Raw genomic sequence first — 23,689 nt, 5'->3', positions numbered from 1 at the left:
GTTTGCTTTGGATTTTCGCTCGTTTATCTCATAGAGAAATTAACATTATTTTACTAACAAACATTTATTTAACCAGAAACTGATGTTGGCAATACACATAGACGAATTATTATTTTGTACATTAAAACTCGACACTTTTGTTGTATACAGATAACTGGGTTGCTTGCAAATTTAACCTGGCAAACATTTCAAAGAAATAGAAAAAAATCTAATTTAACGTTATACATTAACTCTTTGGATTTTCTCGCTTAAAAAGGATAGTATTATTTGATCAAAGAACAATAAATAAACATGGTTATTTATAGATCTTTGTTTACAATGATATTGGAAACCATAAATAACTATTTACGCCCGCAGAAGACGACATATTGCACCATCAAATTAATGTATTAACTTTATTTTAACGTAAAAGTTTCATTTTAACTCGAACTTGTTTCCATTTACCCAATTTATATACATGTCCAGTAATACCTCTTTACAGTGAAAATTACGTCTCTTTAATGACCCTATATACAGCCCTCGTACATACGCATGCGCACATCAAACATTGTATGGTTAATAGAATTCCAGTTTACAAATAGTAAACAAGATTGGATAAAAACATGAACGTATTTCGATTGTTAACACTATTGGGAAAATGCGAGTATTCAGATTATTTAGACGAGTTGAAATTCGAAACTCAGAGTTGTGAATTTTTACAGTTTTCGGCTTTCAAAAACGGATTGAAACTATAACCTTAGTTTTAAGACAGTAAATACGGTTGGATTAATATAGTGACAATGTAATTGTTTTAAAAAGATTCAAATTTTAATTGTCTATATTTTACTGATTTAAGGAATTAAAACGTAATTTTTTGAAAACATTTATTTTACAATTTTTCCTATTTTCAAGTAGTAAACGGGTTAAATAAAACCGTCGTAAACTATATTGTATTGTTATGTAATAAATTCCGATTTCAGAAGCAAATTCTTCTTACAATAAATGTGTTTATATAATGGATGGTGAATTTATCTAAAAACAGCTAATATTTTAGATGTTGATGTCAGTTTGTATTTGAGTGAAATTAATGCCAGAAGGTTTATACTTATTTATATAATATACAAGGGCTGTTTGTAAAACATGCATGCCCCCCATATAGGCTGTCCGTTGTAGTGGCAGCCATTGTGTGAATACGTTTTTTGTCACTGTGACCTTGACCTTTGACCTAATGACCTGAAAATCAATAGGGGTCATCTGCGAGTCATGATGAATGTACCTATGAAGTGTCATGATCCTAGGCAAAAGCGTTCTTGAGTTATCATCCGGAAACAACTTTACTGTTTCGGGTAACCGTTACCTTGACCTTTGACCTAGTGACCTGAAAATCAATATGGGTCATCTGCGAGTCATGATCAATGTACCTATGAAGTTTCATGATCCTAGGCGTAAGCGTTCTTAAGTTATCATCCGGAAACCATTTAACTATTTCGGGTCACCGTGACCTTGACCTTTGACCTAGTGACCTCAAAATCAATAGGGGTCATCTGCGAGTCATGATCAATCTACCCATGAAGTTTCATGATCCTAGGCATATGCGTTCTTGAGTTATCATCCGAAAACCATTTTACTATTTCGGGTCACCGTGACCTTGACCTTTGACCTAGTGACCTCAAAATCAATAGGGGTCATCTGCGAGTCATGATCAATCTACCTTTGAAGATTCATGATCCTAGGCATATGCGTTCTTGAGTTATCATCCGAAAACCATTTTACTATTTCGGGTCACCGTGACCGTGACCTTTGACCTAGTGACCTCAAAATCAATAGAGGTCATCTGCGAGTCATGATCTATCTAACGATGAAGTTTCATGATCCTAGGCGTATGCGTTCTTGAGTAATCATCCGGAAACCATTTTACTATTTCGGGTCACCGTGACCTTGACCTTTGACCTAGTGACCTCAAAATCAATAGGGGTCATCTGCAAGTCATGATCAATCTACCTATGAAGTTTCTTGATCCTAGGCGTATGCGTTCTTGAGTTATCATCCGGAAACCATTTTACTATTTCGGGTCACCGTGACCTTGACCTTTGACCCAGTGACCTCAAAATCAATAGGGGTCATCTGCGAGTCATGATCAATATACCTATGAAGTTTCATGATCCTAGGCCCAAGCGTTCTTGAGTTATCATCCGGAAACCACCTGGTGGACGGACCGACAGACCGACATGTGCAAAGCAATATACCCCCTCTTCTTCGAAGGGGGGCATACATATAATTTATGCAAGATGGTTTATGCTTATTTATATAATATTTGTTAATGTAATCAGTATGCTCTTTTCTTTTATAAAGATATTCGCCCTACTTACTTCAGATTGTGTTTTGATGTATTTTTAGTTCTCAGATTGTTAACACGATTGAGAAAAGAGTCCAATATTAACTTACTTAACTCAATTGGATAATAGAATCCTGGTTTTCAGATTTATAACACGATTGGAAAACAGAATCTACTTTTCTGATCGTACATTACTTGTACCGTAAATTCCAGTTTTAAGATTGATCATATGGACAATTGCTTGCTTGTTTCAGAATGTTAATTAAATTGGAAAAAAACATTGAATAACCCAATTTTTCATAATGTTAACATAATAAGACAAAAGAATCCCAGTTTTCTTATTGCTAAGCCGATTGGAAAATAAAATTCCTGTTTTCCGATTGTTAACACTATTGGGAAAAATGCCGGTACTCAGATTTTTAAGACGTTTTTATGCCACCGGATCGATAGATCGGGGGTATACTGTTTTTGGCCTGTCTGTCTGTCATTCTGTCCCAAAACTTTAACCTTACAGGAAAGTTTTGCAATAATTTTTGAAATAATGAACATAGCAACTTGATATTTGGCATGCCTGTGTACCTCATGGAGCTGCACATTTTTAGTGGTGAAAGGTCAAGGTCATCCTTCAAGGTCAAATGTCAAAAAAAAATAAAAAATTTATATAGTAAAGTTTTGCAATAACTTTTGAAATATTGAACATAGCAACTTGATATTTGGCATGCATGTGTATCTCATGGAGCTGCGCATTTTGAGTGGTGAAAGGTCAAGGTTATCCTTCAAGGTCAAAGGTCGAAAATTTAAAACTTTAATAAAGTTTTGCAATAACTTTTGAAATATTGAACATAGCAACTTGATATTTGGCATGCATGTGTATCTCATGGAGCTGCACATTTTGAGTGGTGAGAGGTCATGGTCAAGGTCATCCTTCAAGGTCAAAGGTAAAAAAAGCGGTGCATTAGGGGGCATTGTGTTTCTTACAAACACATCTCTTGTTTTTAAGTAGAAAACCAGCTTTGACATTGTAAACGCGATTGGTAAATACAATATCAGCCTTCAAATTCTTTACATATTTGGTTACAATAATGCCAGTTTTCGGCTTGTAAAACCGATTGAAAACTATAAGCTAAGTTTTAAGTCAGTTAATACGTTTGGATAAATATAGTCACAGGTTTAATGTTTTAAAATGATACAAATTTTAATTGTCCATATTTTACTGATTTAAGGAATTAAAACGTTATGTTTTGAAAACATTTATTTTTCTATTTTTCTTATTCTCAAGTAGTTAACGGGTTAAGGTAGCGCACCTCTAGTGGGCACATATCCAAATATAATCTAATTAATTATTTTCTTAATCAGCATCATTTCACTGAACTACATGCAAATTTGTAGGTAGGCTTTCCATGCTTTAAAAAAAAAACGTTTTTTTAAAACCACCCTACGCTCAGCTTTTGTACAGTTTATTTTCACCCCTGGGGTATATAAAAGTTCCATAATTCATTCAAATTTCCAAATATGGGCATGCTGTTGGTGTGTATAGATGCAGTAAAGGTGTTTAAAATTTAAACAAGATGAAATAAGTATTCTTTAACAGACCTTTATTTTTTTCAAATTTTTATCTATGGAAGAGCGCCATGACATGTAAGTGATTTCAGCCAAGTAAAAATTGGGTCGGTTAAAAACAAAGTGTCATAAAATTCGAAATAGTATCATTCAAGTTATATTTTAAACATAGTTGTTATAGAAACACTATATACAGCAAAAATACCAAGAAATAGGCAGGTTTACCGTTTACTTTTTGAAATAAAAACAAAAATGCAACATGCATCATTCGTATTTTCAGCAGTAAATCACCCAATTTAGCCATAACGTTGTTTTAATTTTAAAAATTGAAGGATGTGCATAAAAATTTCAACATATTAAACAAAAAACATAGCATATATGCTACATAAAATGAAATTACGTTAGAAAAGAAATAAAACGTGTCGCAAAAAGAATGCGATGTCAGCAGGATTCGAACCTGCGCGGGAAGATCCCAAAAGATTTGTAGTCCATCGCCTTAACCACTAGGCCACGACAACTTTAAATTTGTGCTAGTTAAATTAGATATTCATAAGTAAAGAGGTAAAAAGGCTCTCCAATCTTTGAAGAAATCGCGAAATCGTATTTTTACAGATGATATTTGGATCGAAGTCAATATTTATTGTTAAAATAATGTATTCAAAAGGAATACGTAAACATATAACAAAATTCGAACTTTGAAAAAAATAAAATGCATCTCTCGGAAATAACCGATCATTGGAGATCGGCAATCATCGTAAAATAAATCGCGGGAAATCATTAGAGGTGCGCTACCTTAAATATAACATTCGTTAACATTATTGTATTTAATAAGTAATATATTCCGTTTTCAGAAGCAAATTCTTCTTACAATAAATGTGATTATATTATTGATGGTGAATTTATCCAAAAACAGCTTATATCTAATATTGATGTAATTTTGTATTTGAGTGAAATTAATGCCAGAGGGTTTATACTTATTTATATAATATAATTTATGCAAGAGGGTTTATGCTTATTTATATAATATTTGTTTATGTAATCAGTATGCTCTTTTCTTTTATAAAGATATTCGCCCTACTTACTTCAAATTGTGTTTTGATGTATTTCCATAAGTTCTAAGATTGTTAACACGACTGAGAAAAAGATTCCTATGTTTACTAACTTGACTCAATTATAGAATAAAATCCTGGTTTTCTGATTTTTAACACGATTGGAAAACAGAATCTACTTTTTCTGATCGTAAATTACCTGTACCGTAAATTCCAGTTTTCAGACTGATAATATGGACGATCGATTGCTTCTGTCAGAATGTTAATTAAATTGGAAATAACTGTTCATAATGTTAACATAATAAGACAAAATTCCCAGTAATCCCAATTTTTCTATTGTTAAGCCGATTGGAAAATAAAATTCCTGTTTTCCGAGTAAACAAGTATGCAAAATATGAAAGCAATATGTCAAGTGACAATGAAAATAATTGGGGTAGTACGAAAATGTTAACATTTGCACGCAAACGCAGACGCTTACGCCGACGCCGGGGTTAGTAGGATAGCTCCACTATATATATTTTATATATAATAGTCGAGCTAAAAATACACTTAAATATTTCTCTCATTTGAGGGCTGTGTATTATGAATGAGATGAGGCCGAACGCGATGTTGGTCTAAAAATATTAATAACTGGCCCGTAGAGCGACGAAACTTGGCATATTTGTGTGTCCCGATGGGTCACGCATGCGCCAAGTTAAATATGGCGTCTCAGTGCCATCGTTTCCGGTGAAAGTGTCGCCGAAGGTAGTGGGTGTGCTAGAGCGATGAAACTTGGCAGACTTGTGTGTCCCGATGGGTCACGCATGCGCCAAGTTCAATATGGCGTCTCAGTGCCAATTTTTCCGGTGAACGTGTCGCCGAAGGTACGCTAACTGGCCTGTACTGGCCCCGTTACCCCATAATAGGAGCCTGAAGTCTCACTCATCTCTCGGAGAGGGTGTGCTAGAGCGACGAAACTTGGCAGACTTGTGTGTCCCGATGGGTCACGCATGCGCCAAAATCAATATGACGTCTCAGTGCCTTCGTTTCCGGTGAAAGTGTCGCCGAAGGTACGCTAACTGGCCCGTATTGGCCCTGTTACCCCATAATAGGAGCCTGAAGTCTCACTTATCTCTCGGAGTAGGTGTGCTAAAGCGACGAAACTTTGCAGACTTGTGTGTCCCGATGGGTCAAGCATGCCCCATAATAGGAGCCTAAAGTCTCACTTATCTCTCGCAGTGCGTGTGCTAGAGCGACGAAACTTGGCAGACTTGTGTGTCCCGATGGGTCACGCATGCACCAAGTTCAATATGGCGTCTCAGTGCCATCGTTTCCGGTGAAAGTGTCGCCGAAGGTACGCTAACTTGCCCCTATTGGCCCCGTTACCCCATAATAGGAGCCTGAAGTCTCATTTATCTCTCGGCTGGGACTGGTATAGCGACGAAACTTTGCAGACTTGTATGTCCCGATGGGTCACGCATGCGCCAAGCTCAATATGGCGTTTCAGTGCCATCGTTTCTGGTGAAAGTGTCGCCGAAGGTACTCTAACTGGCCCGTATTGGCCCGTTACCCCATACTAGGAGTCTGAAGTCTCACTTATCTCTCGGAGTGGGTGTGGTAGAGCGACGAAACTTGGCAGACTTGTGTGTCCCGATGGACCACGCATGCGCCAAGTTCAATATGGCGTCTCATTGCCATCGTTTCCGGTGAAAGTGTCGCCGAAGGTACGCTAACTGACCCGTATTGGCCCCGTTACCCCATAATAGGAGCCTTAAGTCTCTTATATCTCTCGCAGTGCGTGTGCTAGAGCGACGAAACTTGGCAGACTAGTGTGTCCCGATGGGTCACGCATGCGCCAAGTTCAATATGGCGTCTCAGTTCCATCGTTTCCGGTGAAAGTGTCGCCGATGGTACGCTAACTGGCCCGTATTGGCCCCGTTACCCCATAATAGGAGCCTGAAGTCTCACTTATCTCTCGGCTCGGTGTGGTAGAGCGACGAAACTTGGCAGACGTGTGTGTCCCGATGGGTCACGCATGCGCCAAGCTCAATATGGCGTCTCAGTGCCATCGTTTCCGGGGAAAGTGTCGCCGAAGGTACGCTAACTGGCCCCGTTACCCCATACTAGGAGCCTGAAGTCTCACTTATCTCTCGGAGTGGGTGTGCTAGAGCGACGAAACTTAGCAGACTTGTGTGTCCCGATGGGCCACGTATGCGCCAAGTTCAATATGGCGTCTCATTGCTATCGTTTCCGGTGAAAGTGTCGCTGAATGTACGTTAACTGGCCCGTATTGGCCCCGTTACCCCATAATAAGGGCCTAAAGTCTCACTTATTTCTCGGAGTGGGTGTGCTAGAGCGACGAAACTTGGCAGACTTGTGTGTCCCGATGGGTCACGCATGCGCCAACTTCAATATGGCGTCTCAGTGCCATCGTTTCCGCTGAAAGTGTCGCCGAAGGTACGCTTACTGGCCCGTATTGGCCCCGTTACCACATAATAGGAGCCTGAAGTCTCACTTATCTCTCGGAGTATGTGTGCTAGAGCGACGAAACTTGGCAGACTTGTGTGTCCCGATGGGTCACGCTTGCGCTAAGTTCCAGCGCGCGTCTCAGTGCCATCGTTTCCGGTAAAAGTGTCGCCGAAGGTACGCTAACTGGCCCGTATTGGCCCCGTCACCCCATAATAGGAGCATGAAGTCGCACTTATCTCTGTTGTTGATATTTTTCCAACAGGTTCAAGTCAACAGTTTATCAAAGAAACAGAGGCCTCCGGCCCAAACTACATATCATGTTATATACAGAAATTGCAAAGTTGTGTCATAGTAATATTGTGCAGATAAACATGTTAATACATATATCTAGTCTTTTATAGAATTCATAAGATAGACAATATACACTGCTAATTTTCTAATAGTTTTAAAGTCATTCGTTGACAATAAGTCATAGAAGTTATTCAGTTCAGTATCAGAGTCATACCAGTTGAACAGAAACTGATTTCTAATACTTGTATACTTGCACAAAGGAAAAATGCATGATATTCACAATCCACACATGTTATATTATTACTAATTTGTGAACAAACATTACACAAGCGAACTGGAAAGTAATATTCAGATGTCTGCCAGTTTCAACTTGTAGTTTATGATTTGAACATCTAAACTTAGCATAGGCCATTTTGTGTTTGACTGGCATTTCTATTATCAAATATCGCTCAATATTAAGTAGGGTTTTAAAATGACTATAATGATGACACCGACTTGAGTTATTTACGGTGTCATGCCAGTTTTGAGTAAAACAGTCAATCAGTCTATTTCTGATAAGTTTGATAAATATATCAGAATCGCTAATTTCTTGTGATATCCACACATATACAAAACCGTATGTAAATGTATCTAATTTTACTTTGGTTGCCCAACAGATTCTTCCAGCATCATCTATTGATTTAAGCATAATACAAGGGACAAAATTGTCACAAAACCAGGTTTTCATTGTGAAAAAAAAATCTGATAAAGGGAGAAAACTCAAACTGAACTTTTGAAATGAACAAACAAAATTAACCCCCTTTGAAAGTTTCTTTTTAAAAAAAATCTATTTTTAGTCGTGGCGACCTTGACATTGGAGATATTGACGTGATTCTTTCGTGCGACACACCGTCCCATGATGGTTAACAAATGTGCCAAATGATTTTAAAATCTCACAAGGAATGGCATAGTTATGGCCAGGACAAGCTAATTTATGGCCATTTTTGACCTTTGAACTCAAAGTGTGACCTTGACCTTGGAGATATCGACGTAATTATTTCGCGCGACACACCGTCCAATGATGGTGAACAAATGTGCCAAATGATTTTAAAATCTGACAATGAACGACATAGTTATGGCCCGGACAAGCTTGTTCCGCCCGCCCGCCAGCCAGCCCGCCAGCCCGCCCGCATTCGCCAATCTAATAACCAGTTTTTTCCTTCGGAAAACCTGGTTAATAACATTGTCTAGGGTATCTATCAGATGTCATAGTTAACAATTTACACCAGTACCTGATACAGTTGATAAAATAAGTGATACATAATGGGAGTCTTCCACATTCCCCAAAACCATGCAAGTATTGGTATTTTTACGAACATGTAAGAACTTTTTACAAAAAAATATTATGGATAGATTCAATAGTTGGGCTGTACTCATAACCCCATATCTGTGAACCGTAACATAATATTGGCTTTACTATAGTATCAAATATTTTAAGTAAATCCTTTGCAGGAAAAAAGCCAAATGGTTTCTGATAATTTCTTATTGCAAATAGTGCGTTTTGTGCTTGGGAAGCTAGTTTATCATGGGCTGAGCTCCAGATTAACTTTGGAGTCAACAGTAGCCCCATGTACTTGTATACGGGAGTAACATTAAGTCGTTGTCCACGGAAGAACCAAGATTCATATATTCGGAGGGGACCACCATTTCGAAATACAATAATTTCAGTCTTATCCAGATTAATTTCCATACCAGTATCCGTACAAAACTGATCAACAATGTTAATTTGTTGTTGTAACTTAATGGCGGTCTCAGCACAATTGGCGACATCGTCTGCAAACATTAGTCACAAAATATCTGGGATATCATTAGTTATGAAAATACCAGATTCACATTTAAGCCTTAAAAGTGAAGATAGCTCATCTATAAATAGGGCAAAAATAGTCGAGAACTCGATTTATCACCTTGCCTGGTTCCAATATTGCAGGGAAACGAATCTGTAACATCATTATTTGAGACTTTTACACAAGAAGTCAAGCATGAATACATATATTTAAGAACTCTTAGGAACTTTCCAAATACTCCTTTCTTTTCTAATGATAAAAATAGTTTGCCATGGTTAACTTAATCAAAGGCTTTACGGAAGTCCACGTACAAACAATGGAATCGACCACCCCGTTTTGCGAGATATTTTTGGACCATCGCTTGCAAACAAAAGACATTATCAATTACCGAATATCCTCTACGGAAACCTGCTTGAGATTCATCAATCTTATTATTTTCCTCTGCCCAGTCATACAATCTCTTATAAATCACTCCAGAGAATATTTTATATAGAGTATTCGTAATAGACATACCACGATAGTTACCAGGGTTATTACTTGGACCTGACTTATGAATTGGTGTAATGATATTTTTACCCCACGACTCGGGAAAGCTACCAGTGTCTAGTATTTTGTTAAACAGCAACAACATTATTGGAGAAATATCCGTTAATGTACACTTGTAAAGTTCCGACGGAATTCCATCCAGACCACAACTTTTACCATTTATTAATTTGGATATTGACCATTCAATTTCTTGCAATGTGAAAGGATCATTAAGTGAATTTGCCGTATCATCGGAATAAGCATGGTCATTTCCAACAGTGTTATTAACAACAATAGAGTTCTCATCGAATAAAAGGCCACTGAAATATTGTAACCATTCTATTTTTGAGATACTAGAATCAATTGATTTGGCCGATTTATTGTCCCCTACCGGTTTCACCGGAGGGGACTTATGGTTTGCACTCCGTCTGTCAGTCTGTCTGTCTGTCTGTCAGTCCGTCACACTTTTCTGGATCCTGCGATAACTTTAAAAGTTCTTAATATTGTTTCATGAAACTTGCAACATGGATAGATGGAAATATGGACATTATGCACGTCATTTCATTTTGTTCCTACGTCAAAAATTGTGGTTGCTATGGCAACCAAAAAAATAATAATCTGAAAATGGTGGAATTTCTGACAATGGTGGAGCCGGTAGGGGACTATATTACTTGACAATAGCCTTGTTTTTCTTTAAAATTTTCCAAAACATTGTAGGATTATTACTACAATTAACTAGTTCTTGGCGGTTTAACCTTTGATATTCATGTACCTTTGACCTACAATGATTCTTAAAATTATTCCGTTTATCTTTAAACAATCTGAGATCTGACTCTAAATTGGAGCTACGAAATTTACGAAGAGCGCTGTATTTTACCGACTTTAAATAGTCGCACTTGTCATCCCACCAAGGTGGTTGGGATGAAAAATACCGAAAATTAATTAACCAGCATACATTTACCGGCATACATTTACCGGCATCCTGATATACAGCTGTAATCAGATCTACCGCAGAATTAACATTCGAATTTATGGTATCAATCAAAGTGTTATGCTGACTCTGCAATAAGCCCTTTAACGTCAGTACAAACTCGTCACATGACGTATTACGCCATCGAAATTTCTTCAATGTGTTAAGTGGATACTCATTTATATCATTTATAAGATTATTTGACCTGTATGTAAATTCAAACACACATGAAACCGGAAAATGATCCCTGTCTAAAACTTTGAAGTCTTTAATGTATTGAAAAAGTAATGATGAAGCAATCATATAGTCTACGACACTTGCGCCATCATTTGAGAAATAGAGAATAATAGGTTAGTGTTGATTATAGATCAGGTTTATCATGCGAGGCTTAGAAAACAAAAAGCACGAGCCTTGGCGAGTGCTTTTTCGTTTTCGTGCCGAGCATGATAAACCTGATCTATAATCAACACTAACCTATTATTCTATTTATCCCACTTTTTTATTCAGTAAACCTTTTTATTTTAACAAAATTAGTTTTCATGAGTGTTTGTCGTACTTTGATAATGACTGTAGTGTAACCAAGATCAGTGTATTACTCCGCGTTCCAAAAATAACCGCTGATCAAATTGTCATTTAAAATAATCAGAATATCGTTCTGTGACAAAGAATCGTGCGTTACTAATAACAATTTTATTCATATTGAATTGCAAATCTAAAAGTTTTATAACATTAATATAACATTTAGTTGTTAAATACAAGGAACTACATTTGTATACAACGTAGCCTAACACCACACACAATTCACTTTCGATGTTCAAACTATTAACTAGAACACGAGGTGCAAAACATTTGCTTCTTTGTTGTAATATGTGGTTATTTCGTGACGAAATAACAATAACAACTTGGATTTTATCTAATTATTCACATTAAAATTTTGAATGTGGAAAGTGGCACCAAAGAATTGTGAGGCAAAGTTGTTCGAACGAGAGAAAGACATTTGCTGGTGAAGTGACTGGGTGGGACGAAAATCAAGATCAACTTGTTCAACGGTAGACAGTGGTTGTGTAGGCTGCATTTCGACCATAGTTTCAGTGCATGAAGGTGAACAAGAGGAAGCTGATTGTTTGTAACATTTACTGGACTGAGCAAGAATGTTGGAACACTTTTGCTGCTGTTCAACAGATATGGTGGAATAATTGGTTATGGACTGGACATTTTTGTGCCCTGTTATGGCCATGATTTCAGTGGGTGGAATGTTTGCATTTCGAAGTTTTTGGACCAGGAATTTGCGAACTGAGTGGTTGGTTATTCTCTTGTGCTCGGGAAAGCCGGCGTCTTTTGCCATGGCCTTCAGCATCTGACCCAGCTTGTTGACACCCAATTGTTGACGCAAGAACCACTGGGATGCAGTGTCAATTGTGCGTGTTGCCAGGTAGAAAGGGTGCTGATCTGAAGAAAAATCAGATGGACGCATATTCGAGTACAGCTTGTAAATTAACACGGGATTTCTTGGTCCAGAAGTGCCGAACATCTTGGGAGACACTTTTCTTATGTCAGCGATGTTCTCTCCTGTGCGCGTTTTCGTTTGCCGCTCGTTTAACTCGAGATACTCGACACCATTCGAGTCTACACGGAGGCGGACGTCTCCCCACCTAACAAAATACAAGAATCTTAATTTAATGTCAGATATGAACAATAATGAAATACAGCATTTAAGTTGAAGCGGATGTACTTAGTGAATGGGGTGAACAAATAATGAGAAAAATTGATACATATTTTGTGTGTTTGTGTGTAAAAATGTTTCTTACCGCAAATTGTATTGCTCCGTTGTACCTCGCAAGCCAAAATGAAGGCAGTTGTTCAACCAGACTGTATTTAACAAGGCTTTCGGAGACTCCGTGCCAAGGATCCCCTTCTCCCAGAGCAGATCGATGTCGGTATCACTCAGCGGATGGGCCTCCCTAGGACGGTTTCCCATACCCTAAATTGGTGATTTATATTTATTATACTGTTTCATTTAACTTTTCGACTATATTTTTTAATTTAAATTTATTTTTTAAGTATTCTATCTTTCGTAGGCTTACAGTATTACTTTTAATGTGACTTTTAGACTTTTATTTATTAACTGCAACTTTATGTCGACAGGGTATTAGTTTCGTACAGACTACACTTGGGATTTTTTCCCAATTTTGTCATAAATGATACGTTTTCTGTTGAATATGTTATTTTTGCCAAATTTCTTTTAGTTATAACCGTTCATCTCAATTTTACCTGTTTCTTAAGACTTTTTTTCTTTGCATTGTAGGTGTCCCTTGTGAGTGCAAATTGGGCTCCAGTCCCTGTCATGACTGAACATCCATAGCGATGTCGTTTCAGGTACCTGTCAACACTAGCAATGATGCCACGGAGGGAGCTTGGTTCAAAATCTGTGCCATTTGACTTTTTAAGGGACAACAGGAAAGTGGCCAAAAACTCATCAAGAAGAGTTGGTTCTATGTGGTGGATTTCTTTTGATTCAGCTTTTGACATAAGAAACCTTTTAAATTTGTTTATGTCAGACAAGGTCTTCGATACAGTCTTTTTATTTTCATTTTGGACAATGAAATCACCAACATCAGTGAGGTTAACATCTAAGAACTCATTATTCTCATGCAGATCTAAAGTTGGGGGGAAGACATTGCTACTGGATGGTGCGTTACTACTGGGGCTGGTTTCATTCTCAATGGTCAATTCAATTTCATTTGTGAACAAAATAGATGGATCAAACCCATATTGTTCCTGGAACTGGCTTAGTGTTAATTCCAATTCAGTTGCTTGTTGCTCATGTTCATTATTTAATTCATCCCAAGTTAATGAGAAATTGACTTTGTCAAATTCGTCAGACATTTTGAGGGGTTTACGATTTCGCAGACGATTGTGTTCTATAGTCAAAGGGGAGCAACTCGAACTGACTTCTTCAAAGGGGAGCAACAACAACAGAACCTATTTGCAACATAGTGTTAAATTTACATAATACTAGAGGTTTTAATAAAAATAAATGACAAAAAACACGGTTTTTTGCTACTTTTATTTGTTTTAAAGTCATTAAGATTGACAAACATTTGAGATTGTTTTTATTATTGATGCACTTGGCAAATACAGGCGACGAGGTGCGTGGGAAAAAGTAGTCCCGGTTCGGCAGTTGATGACGTCATTTCGTGCCATTGATTATAGCCTTGCCGTTGATTATAGATGAAATTTAATCAACGGGGCTTTAATCAACCGATTTCGGTGTAAAATTGGGATAAACATGTAAACTCACCACATCTATCACCAGGAAAACGGCCATTGAGATGGTGTATGTCAAATATACAACATAAATTTACAAGAGATTTACCGGAATTAGTACCACGTACAATATCTTTATTATTGCGCGGGATGTCAAATGTGCTACCATCATAATCTATATTACCAAAAATATAAAAAAGATCATCGAATGGAATATAATCCAAAAAATCTTTACATCTGGAATTCAAATCACCTGCAATGTACAACAATGCAGGTGGATAATCGTTAGTTATAGTTTCTAAATTATCAAACATTTGAGATATGCCATTCTTCTCATCTTGATCATTATAATAGCAAGATACTTCAGGATATACATACGTAAAGTACATTATAATATCCTCACAATCATAAAAGGTAGAGTATTCACAGTACAAAACAACACAGTTTTCAAATTGTTCATAAATTCGTCTAATAGGTACTTGCTTTTTTTTTGTATCAGAGTTTATTTACAGGTCCTACCGGCCTCTTCACGAGGTCTTTAAGGTCCGACCTGATAGGTACTTGCTTATGTTATTTACTGCTTATATAGACACTAATTCCCCCACTATTTCTGATAGCAGTATCTTTCATTTTTCTCACAAAGTCATAATGAATATAAGATTTCATAAAACCATTAAAATCCCCAACATATTTAGCCCAGGTTTCACAAATATGTATTATATCAAATGAACTTAAAAAGTAATGACCTCGGCATTTTCACAATATTTGTTTAATCCACATATGTTCCATGAAATAATCTTAACGCTTGAATGTTTGTAAACAATGTTCGTATTAAGACCTTGACCTAGTCCCTATTCGGGGCGAGTCATCTGACTGCCTGTCCGCTCCATGAATTTGTGTAACTCCATTGATTGGCTGAGCGTAGCCATGTGACCTGTCATCGTCATCGTCACCGTTCCCGCGTTGAGATCCGATCAACAGATGTTGGCCGAATATTCGTTTAAAGGATGACCGAATATTCGAATACCAAAATCGGTATTCGTTGCCATCCCTACTAAAAATAGTTACAAAAAAATCACACAAAATGGATCATTCGATAACTCAAAAAGAACTAAGGGTGCTTTAATGAAATTGTGTGCACGTATAAAGGGCATTATGGAGATTATGCAGTACCATATTTCTTACCTTAGTTGAAATTACTGTAACTTAAAAATAAATAAAGAAATGCACACAATCTGACTCATGTCATAACTGAAAAACTACTGAAGGTACTCATTAGTTATGAAAATACCAGATTCACATTTAAGCCTTAAAAGTGAAGATAGCTCATCTATAAATAGGGCAAAAATAGTCGAGAACTCGATTTATCACCTTGCCTGGTTCCAATATTGCAGGGAAACGAATCTGTAACATCATTATTTGAGACTTTTACACAAGAAGTCAAGCATGAATACATATATTTAAGAACTCTTAGGAACTTTCCAAATACTCCTTTCTTTTCTAATGATAAAAATAGTTTGCCATGGTTAACTTAATCAAAGGCTTTACGGAAGTCCACGTACAAACAATGGAATCGACCACCCCGTTTTGCGAGATATTTTTGGACCATCGCTTGCAAACAAAAGACATTATCAATTGCCGAATATCCTCTATGGAAACCTGCTTGAGATTCATCAATCTTATTATTTTCCTCTGCCCAGTCATACAATCTCTTATAAATCACTCCAGAGAATATTTTATATAGAGTATTCGTAATAGACATACCACGATAGTTACCAGGGTTATTACTTGGACCTGACTTATGAATTGCTGTAATGATATTTTTACCCCACGACTCGGGAAAGCTACCAGTGTCTAGTATTTTGTTAAACAGCAACAACATTATTGGAGAAATATCCGTTAATGTACACTTGTAAAGTTCCGACGGAATTCCATCCAGACCACAACTTTTACCATTTATTAATTTGGATATTGACCATTCAATTTCTTGCAATGTGAAAGGATCATTAAGTGAATTTGCCGTATCATCGGAATAAGCATGGTCATTTCCAACAGTATTATTAACAACAATAGAGTTCTCATCGAATAAAAGGCCACTGAAATATTGTAACCATTCTATTTTTGAGATACTAGAATCAATTGATTTGGCCGATTTATTGTCCCCTACCGGTTTCACCGGAGGGGACTTATGGTTTGCACTCCGTCTGTTAGTCTGTCTGTCTGTCTGTCAGTCCGTCACACTTTTCTGGATCCTGCGATAACTTTAAAAGTTCTTAATATTGTTTCATGAAACTTGCAACATGGATAGATGGAAATATGGACATTATGCACGTCATTTCATTTTGTTCCTACGTCAAAGATTGTGGTTGCTATGGCAACCAAAAAAATAATAATCTGAAAATGGTGGAATTTCTGACAATGGTGGAGCCGGTAGGGGACTATATTACTTGACAATAGCCTTGTTTTTCTTTAAAATTTTCCAAAACATTGTAGGATTATTACTACAATTAACTAGTTCTTGGCGGTTTAACCTTTGATATTCATGTACCTTTGACCTACAATGATTCTTAAAATTATTCCGATTATCTTTAAACAATCTGAGATCTGACTCTAAATTGGAGCTACGAAATTTACGAAGAGCGCTGTATTTTACCGACTTTAAATAGTCGCACTTGTCATCCCACCAAGGTGGTTGGGATGAAAAATACCGAAAATTAATTAACCAGCATACATTTACCGGCATCCTGATATACAGCTGTAATCAGATCTACCGCAGAATTAACATTCGAATTTATGGTATCAAGCAAAGTGTTATGCTGACTCTGCAATAAGCCCTTTAACGTCAGTACAAACTCGTCACATGACGTATTACGCCATCGAAATTTCTTCAATGTGTTAAGTGGATACTCATTTATATCATTTATAAGATTATTTGACCTGTATGAAAATTCAAACACACATGAAACCGGAAAATGATCCCTGTCTAAAACTTTGAAGTCTTTAATGTATTGAAAAAGTAATGATGAAGCAATCATATAGTCTACGACACTTGCGCCATCATTTGAGAAACATGTAAACTCACCACATCTATCACCAGGAAAACGGCCATTGAGATGGTGTATGTCAAATATACAACATAAATTTACAAGAGATTTACCAGAATTAGTACCACGTACAATTTCTTTATTATTGCGCGGGATGTCAAATGTGCTACCATCATAATCTATATTACCAAAAATATAAAAAAGATCATCGAATGGAATATAATCCAAAAAATCTTTACATCTGGAATTCAAATCACCTGCAATGTACAACAATGCAGGTGGATAATCGTTATTTATAGTTTCTAAATTATCAAACATTTGAGATATGCCATTCTTCTCATCTTGATCATTATAATAGCAAGATACTTCAGGATATACATACGTAAAGTACATTATAATATCCTCACAATCATAAAAGGTAGAGTATTCACAGTACAAAACAACACAGTTTTCAAATTGTTCATAAATTCGTCTAATAGGTACTTGCTTTTTTTTGTATCAGAGTTTATTTACAGGTCCTACCGGCCTCTTCACGAGGTCTTTAAGGTCCGACCTGATAGGTACTTGCTTATGTTATTTACTGCTTATATAGACACTAATTCCCCCACTATTTCTGATAGCAGTATCTTTCATCTCTCTCACAAAGTCATAATGAATATAAGATTTCATAAAACCATTAAAATCCCCAACATATTTAGCCCAGGTTTCACAAATATGTATTATATCAAATGAACTTAAAAATTAATGACCTCGGCATTTTCACAATATTTGTTTAATCCACATATGTTCCATGAAATAATCTTAACGCTTGAATGTTTGTAAACAATGTTCGTATTAAGACCTTGACCGAGTCCCTATTCGGGGAGAGTCATCTGACTGCCTGTCCGCTCCATGAATTTGTGTAACTCCATTGATTGGCTGAGCGTAGCCATGTGACCTGTCATCGTCATCGTCACCGTTCCCGCGTTGAGATCCGATCAACAGATGTTGGCCGAATATCCGAATATTCGTTTAAAGGATGACCGAATATTCGAATACCAAAATCGGTATTCGTTGCCATCCCTACTAAAAATAGTAACAAAAAAATCACACAAAATGGATCATTCGATAACTCAAAAAGAACTAAGGGTGCTTTAATGAAATTGTGTGCACGTATAAAGGGCATTATGGAGATTATGCAGTACCATATTTCTTACCTTAGTTGAAATTACTGTAACTTAAAAATAAATAAAGAAATGCACACAATCTGACTCATGTCATAACTGAAAAACTACTGAAGGTACTGAAATAAAACATGTAATTGAAATTTTCTTTCAAATCATTCGTATAAGTACTTACATATTTTTAGAACAACTTCATGTAATACTTTTTTAGAATAAGTGACTTTAGGCAAGCCTTAATCATTTTTTTAAATAAAAATATTGCAAGCAAACATTAAGCATTGTCAAATACACAAGTTTTAGCCCTGACCCAGCAATATTTTCAGCCGTAGGCCTTTTCGTTACACTTTATGAAATAAGTGGGCTCAATGTTGGACAGTTCTGTTGAAAGCAATTTTTTGACACATCCAATGGGGAAAAGCTGTGGGTCATAAGTTCTTTTGAAGACAAATTCACAAATTGGAGCAACTTTCTAAGTGCTGCCACATCTGCCATAGCACTGTGTGCATTGTATGTTTCACTAAGCGAATGTAAAACTATATCAACTTGCTTCAAGGACTGCTTTGGATATAATTTTCTGAATATTGATAGAGAATTGATAAGAGCACAGTTATACAAAATATCAATTACACTGGCTGCACAACTTATCCAATGAATGTCATTGTCCCGACACTGGCTGCACAACTTATCCAATGAAGGTCATTGTCCCATCAGTCATTGAGTTGCCTGTAAGTTGTAAAGCTTCTTGACTTATTGGAAAAGTTGGCGTGACGTATGTTGCGAATTGACTACCAGACTGGACTTCCACCGATGCATATGAGTAACCTGCTGGAGTTCCCTACCTGCAACTGGAAACATAGTTGACATTGCAATGAATCTAGTAAAATATTGACATGCGATATCACATTAAGAACGCAACTAAACATAATATATTTGAATTTTATTAGGTTAATAGTCATACTGCTGATCTACCAGCTATAAAATGTGTGAACTGCTGACCAAGTTAATAATCATACTGCTGATCTACCAGCCATAAAAAGTGTGAACTGCTGATCAACCAGCCAAGAAATTTGTTTATAGAAGAACAAAACCATGATGTTTTAAGAAGATTATTGATATTTTTGACATTTTATTTTGGCTATAATTCTAGGATTGGGAAAATGTTCAGCTAATTGGGCAAAAATACTTGTATTTTGAATTGGGAATGGGTCAGACATTCTGACACGCAGGATTTGTATAAAAAGGCCTGCCAAACGTTGCTTAGCTTACACTTGTGGGACTGGCGGTCAACATAGATAATTTATTTTACAACACATCTTACATAGTTTGATGTTTTTCATGTAATGATGCAAAATATTTATTGTTACCGCTGATAATCCAAACAATAGATTCTTACGTCATTTCATTTAACATCCCTACCTGCAATCCTAGCTGATTCAGTCGCAACTTGCTCCATCACCTCACCAGCTGGCTGTTCCATTATTTTTTAAAGTTGGTGTCCGATATTGTTTTGAGGTTTAATGTGGACAGCATATTGTTTACACGGGATGGTCCACACAGGCTGTCCACGATTGCTTACTGCAGAAACAAATATAACTATAGCAAAGATACAAGTAAGTACAAGATCTAAAAAAAACAATACACATTTACTTCTTTCTGGTTACTATATCTGATGTTTACAGTAAAGACATAAACCATAATGTAATGATAATAATGCCCGTAATTTACATCTTTGAACTAAATATCTATACAAATGATAATCGTATGTGTATTTTATATAAACTTTCTGATCATATATCTGTGACCCTACCTGTTTCAAGTTTTGTGTTGACAACAAAGCATCGTATTCCTCTTTCAGTCCAGTCAGCGTAGCCGAAAAAATGGGTCAACCTAGACAAAATTGCAAAAGTTTGTCTTTCATACTTTTTTGCTTCTTAGGTACCTCTTCTATAACATACTAAAAGTCCCAGCATGGGGAATGCGCCAAACTTCAGAAAAATTAGTTCGAACATTACCACCCTATTTAGGAAGTAACTTTGGAACTGCAAATGTATTCAAAATTGTTAAACATGTAACATAAGGCTATGCAAACGGGTTAAATTAGTGTTTATTTATTTTATTTGATATTATGAGTTTCTAAAGCTTATTGATGAAAAGAAAACACGCCAAGAAAGCTTTCAAATATCTAATTATATACATTTCCAAGGGGGTAAACTTACCCCACCCACTCAAAATTACATGCTAAATTAAAACAATCACTACACCACCGAACAATGCATTTCATAACATTGGATGGTATTAATATAATAAGTGAAATGAATATAAAGAAGGGTAAAAGTAATAATTATTCTCATAATAGGTGGTTTCTTTTAACACAATGTTACATAATGGCCATTTATAATCAAAATTTCCATGGAAAGTATACTGATCAACATTATAGATATGGGCCAATATATGTATCCTGTACGCCATTTATATGTAGGATATAATATGTGTCTGAAATTAATTCTTTAAATGTATATGTACTTTTTACTTTATTACACACTTATACATTGCATACATGGCAAACACAAGAAACATTGACTCATATCAATCAAATCAATAGCTCAGACCATGGGCGTCCGCACATGAGGGCAAATGGGGTCAGCTGACCCCCCCCCCCCCCCCCCCTCTGGAAAATCGATGAGCAAAAAAGATAGTTAAATATGAAAAATTTAAACGTGTACAATTATGATTCCTGAAATGAACAATTGGGTCAGAATGACCCCTGGTTAGTTTCACATGAACATCAACTCCCATTTACATGAAAACAAATCATGGGTGCGGTTATTTCACAATTTATTTACTCTCAAAACATTGTTTTAAACCTGATTGATTCGTGCGAAATCGAGGGGAGAAGTCAATCAATTAACATTTATTCAGTCCCTGAATAGGAAGTGAAGGCGACGTGGGTCTCTGGCGATTTTCTCGATGATTTTTTGAATTAACATATTCTTGTCAGTGTTGATCCGATCCCTGTGAACGTTCATTATGCATAATCATGAGAGCCTGTGGTCGGACATGGTGGATGTTAGCCATGTCTTGACTCGTTTTAGCGTGCTAAATGATCGTTCCGCCGTACAAGTGGTGGCGGGCAGGATTAGTAATATGACCATAGCCTCACGCACGGCTGGAAACAAAACCGTTTTTTTGCAAAATCTGACTCATTCTGTTCGATGGATTCCTTCTAGTTCATGTCGAACCATGACATTGCGTCTTGTTCAAAATTATCGATTTGATAAAATTCGTCGATGGTTCGAACTGTATCTTTATAGTCTGATCGATCGAAATTTTTGATGTGGTTCGGATGGAGTTGATATAACATGCACTCGGGCATATTAGATTCTGAAAATCGGCTTCCTAGAGACTGGATCAGTGAGTCCATGTACGGAATATAAATTTTGCGTCGGTAGTAATCTTCACTGGTTCCACCAACATTTACTCGGTGTACTTGCCGTGGTATTGCCATTGTAACACCAATATCTTCGGCTGATTTTAATTATTGCCGGACCGAATATATTCTCCGCGGAAATCGAATCCGCATTTTCTCGATGATCGGTGAACATCGATGTCAGATTATCGACGTGTTTTTTGACACCGTAGCAATGGAAGACTTTCTCACAACGAATTTCCGCATTGCGCACATGGTTTGCAAATATTCTATATATCTTCTCTTTTTTACAGGGCTTTTTATCAGGAAATTGGGAGGAGGCCCTAGCTTTTCAAATTGGGAATTTCATGCGCGATAACGGCTCATTTTGGGAAGGCCGCGTTTTTAAAAGTATTTGAAACAGGGTCTTTTTCATTGCGCAGACGTATTAAAAGACACATTGTGGTGCATTCTTAATCACATTAGAGCTCATCGCTTTCAATTTGGGAGATGCCCAATAAGTCTAAGAATTTTATTTTTTTTTGACAATTTGGGAAATTCCGCTATCAATTTTTGAAAAAAATGACCTTATTTTCAAGTGGGAAAGGGCCGAATTTCGGCCCCTGTTATATAAGGGTGAAAAGCCCTGTTTAGCAGACAGTCTACGCACATCTGATTTGAAAGTTATGTTAAGTAACTGTGTTATAAATTTATCAAGATGTAATACCAATAAATCTGTATCCTCACCAACTACAATAACATTTTCAATGGCAGTATCTACAATTAAAATATCAGCATCATCATTTGCACCAGACATTCACCAAGCGTGAAAAAGTTTTGTTTGTTTTCTGGATTATTCAAAACATCTTCTTTCTTCACTCTCAGCAGAGTTTCCAATTCAAACTTCACAGCTTTTCCGAGTTTCCCCTTTGTCCGGCGTAGATGGGTAATATCCTTGATGGTGGGTCCTTACTTATATCCATCAAATACAACAGTGATATCGCCTTTATAATTTCGGTACAGATAGTCGTAGTACATCAGACATATGTCTCCAAATGAAGACCATTGCATCCAAGGAAGTCGATGAATGAGTGACCCTCGGTCGGGCGGGAGGCCTCCATCTATAACGTAGCAAGTTCCATCCGAGTTATCAGTCTGTCCACCATTCCTTCGATCTGTTCATCATCCACTTTCTAACTGTCCTTACATCTCATGGAATTTTATAGGACTGGATTCCTGTAAAACACGAAACAAAAGATTATAAAGAAATCACACACACACACAACATTTAAATGCGACCTTTTGTTTTCCCTAAAATAGTGGAAACAAATTTTCTTATGGCCGTTATTGGCTTCCGTCCCTTATTTTACAAAGTACTCTCGCAATATTTGGCATATTTTTATGTTTTGGTCAAGCCCTTACTCGCCGCTTGAAAAACTGTTTGTTTTCCCAACGGGTTTTTGAAAAGAGCCGTAAAAACATTGTTGTACTGACGAAAACAGAATCGCCTCGCAGAAATCTTAATTTGCCTTAAAAATCGAAGGCAGAGTGGTTCGAGATTAAATATTCGAGAAACCGTTATAATAATTATGTTATACATAAATTCTTTGCATCAATGATCAACGTGTTCTATCTTAATATAAAATACTGTTAAATACCTGAAGATATGTTTATCTCAAAGCCGAATGCCAGTATTAATCTCGTCGTATCTACCAAGATAAACACACGCAGTCATGTATTATTTGTGACGTCATCCTGTTTTGACGTGACTATCTTCTTGTATGTATGGAAGCAAATCAGGGACACGTCCAATTTCTTCATTTTGGTCA

The 23,689-nt window shown here is 36.7% G+C and overlaps 1 protein-coding gene and 1 non-coding gene across 2 annotated transcripts; both read right to left on the bottom strand.

The window, feature by feature from the left end:
* Window positions 1–4,310: 4,310 nt before the first annotated feature.
* On the bottom strand, window positions 4,311–4,392 carry Trnac-aca (transfer RNA cysteine (anticodon ACA)). The gene has a single exon. It is a non-coding gene; the product is annotated as a tRNA-Cys (tRNA).
* Window positions 4,393–9,224: 4,832 nt separating this feature from the next.
* On the bottom strand, window positions 9,225–13,444 carry LOC127840018 (uncharacterized protein KIAA1958-like). The gene is made up of 4 exons (XM_052368407.1): window positions 13,252–13,444; window positions 12,789–12,961; window positions 12,088–12,632; window positions 9,225–9,247 (listed from the first exon to the last, which is right to left on the bottom strand). Exons 1-4 carry the CDS (start codon window positions 13,324–13,326, stop codon window positions 9,225–9,227), a joined length of 816 nt encoding a protein of 271 aa, XP_052224367.1. The 5' UTR covers window positions 13,327–13,444.
* Window positions 13,445–23,689: the final 10,245 nt, after the last annotated feature.

The sequence above is a fragment of the Dreissena polymorpha genome, chromosome 7 (assembly GCF_020536995.1).
Source record: "Dreissena polymorpha isolate Duluth1 chromosome 7, UMN_Dpol_1.0, whole genome shotgun sequence".
NCBI lineage: Eukaryota > Metazoa > Mollusca > Bivalvia > Myida > Dreissenidae > Dreissena > Dreissena polymorpha.
Note: the sequence above shows the minus strand (reverse complement) of the source record. Positions and strands in the feature narration are given on the sequence as shown.

Excerpts from the sequence above, each read along its gene's own strand:
- LOC127840018 (XM_052368407.1), bottom strand. The coding sequence starts at position 13,326 with ATGACAGGGACTGGAGCCCAATTTGCACTCACAAGGGACACCTACAAT. Across the intron at positions 12,633-12,788 it reads ACGGAGCAATACAATTTGCG|GTGGGGAGACGTCCGCCTCC; the intron begins GTAAGAAACATT and ends GTATTTTGTTAG. Across the intron at positions 9,248-12,087 it reads CAAACAATCAGCTTCCTCTT|TTAATCTGGAGCTCAGCCCA; the intron begins GTTCACCTTCAT and ends TTGACTCCAAAG.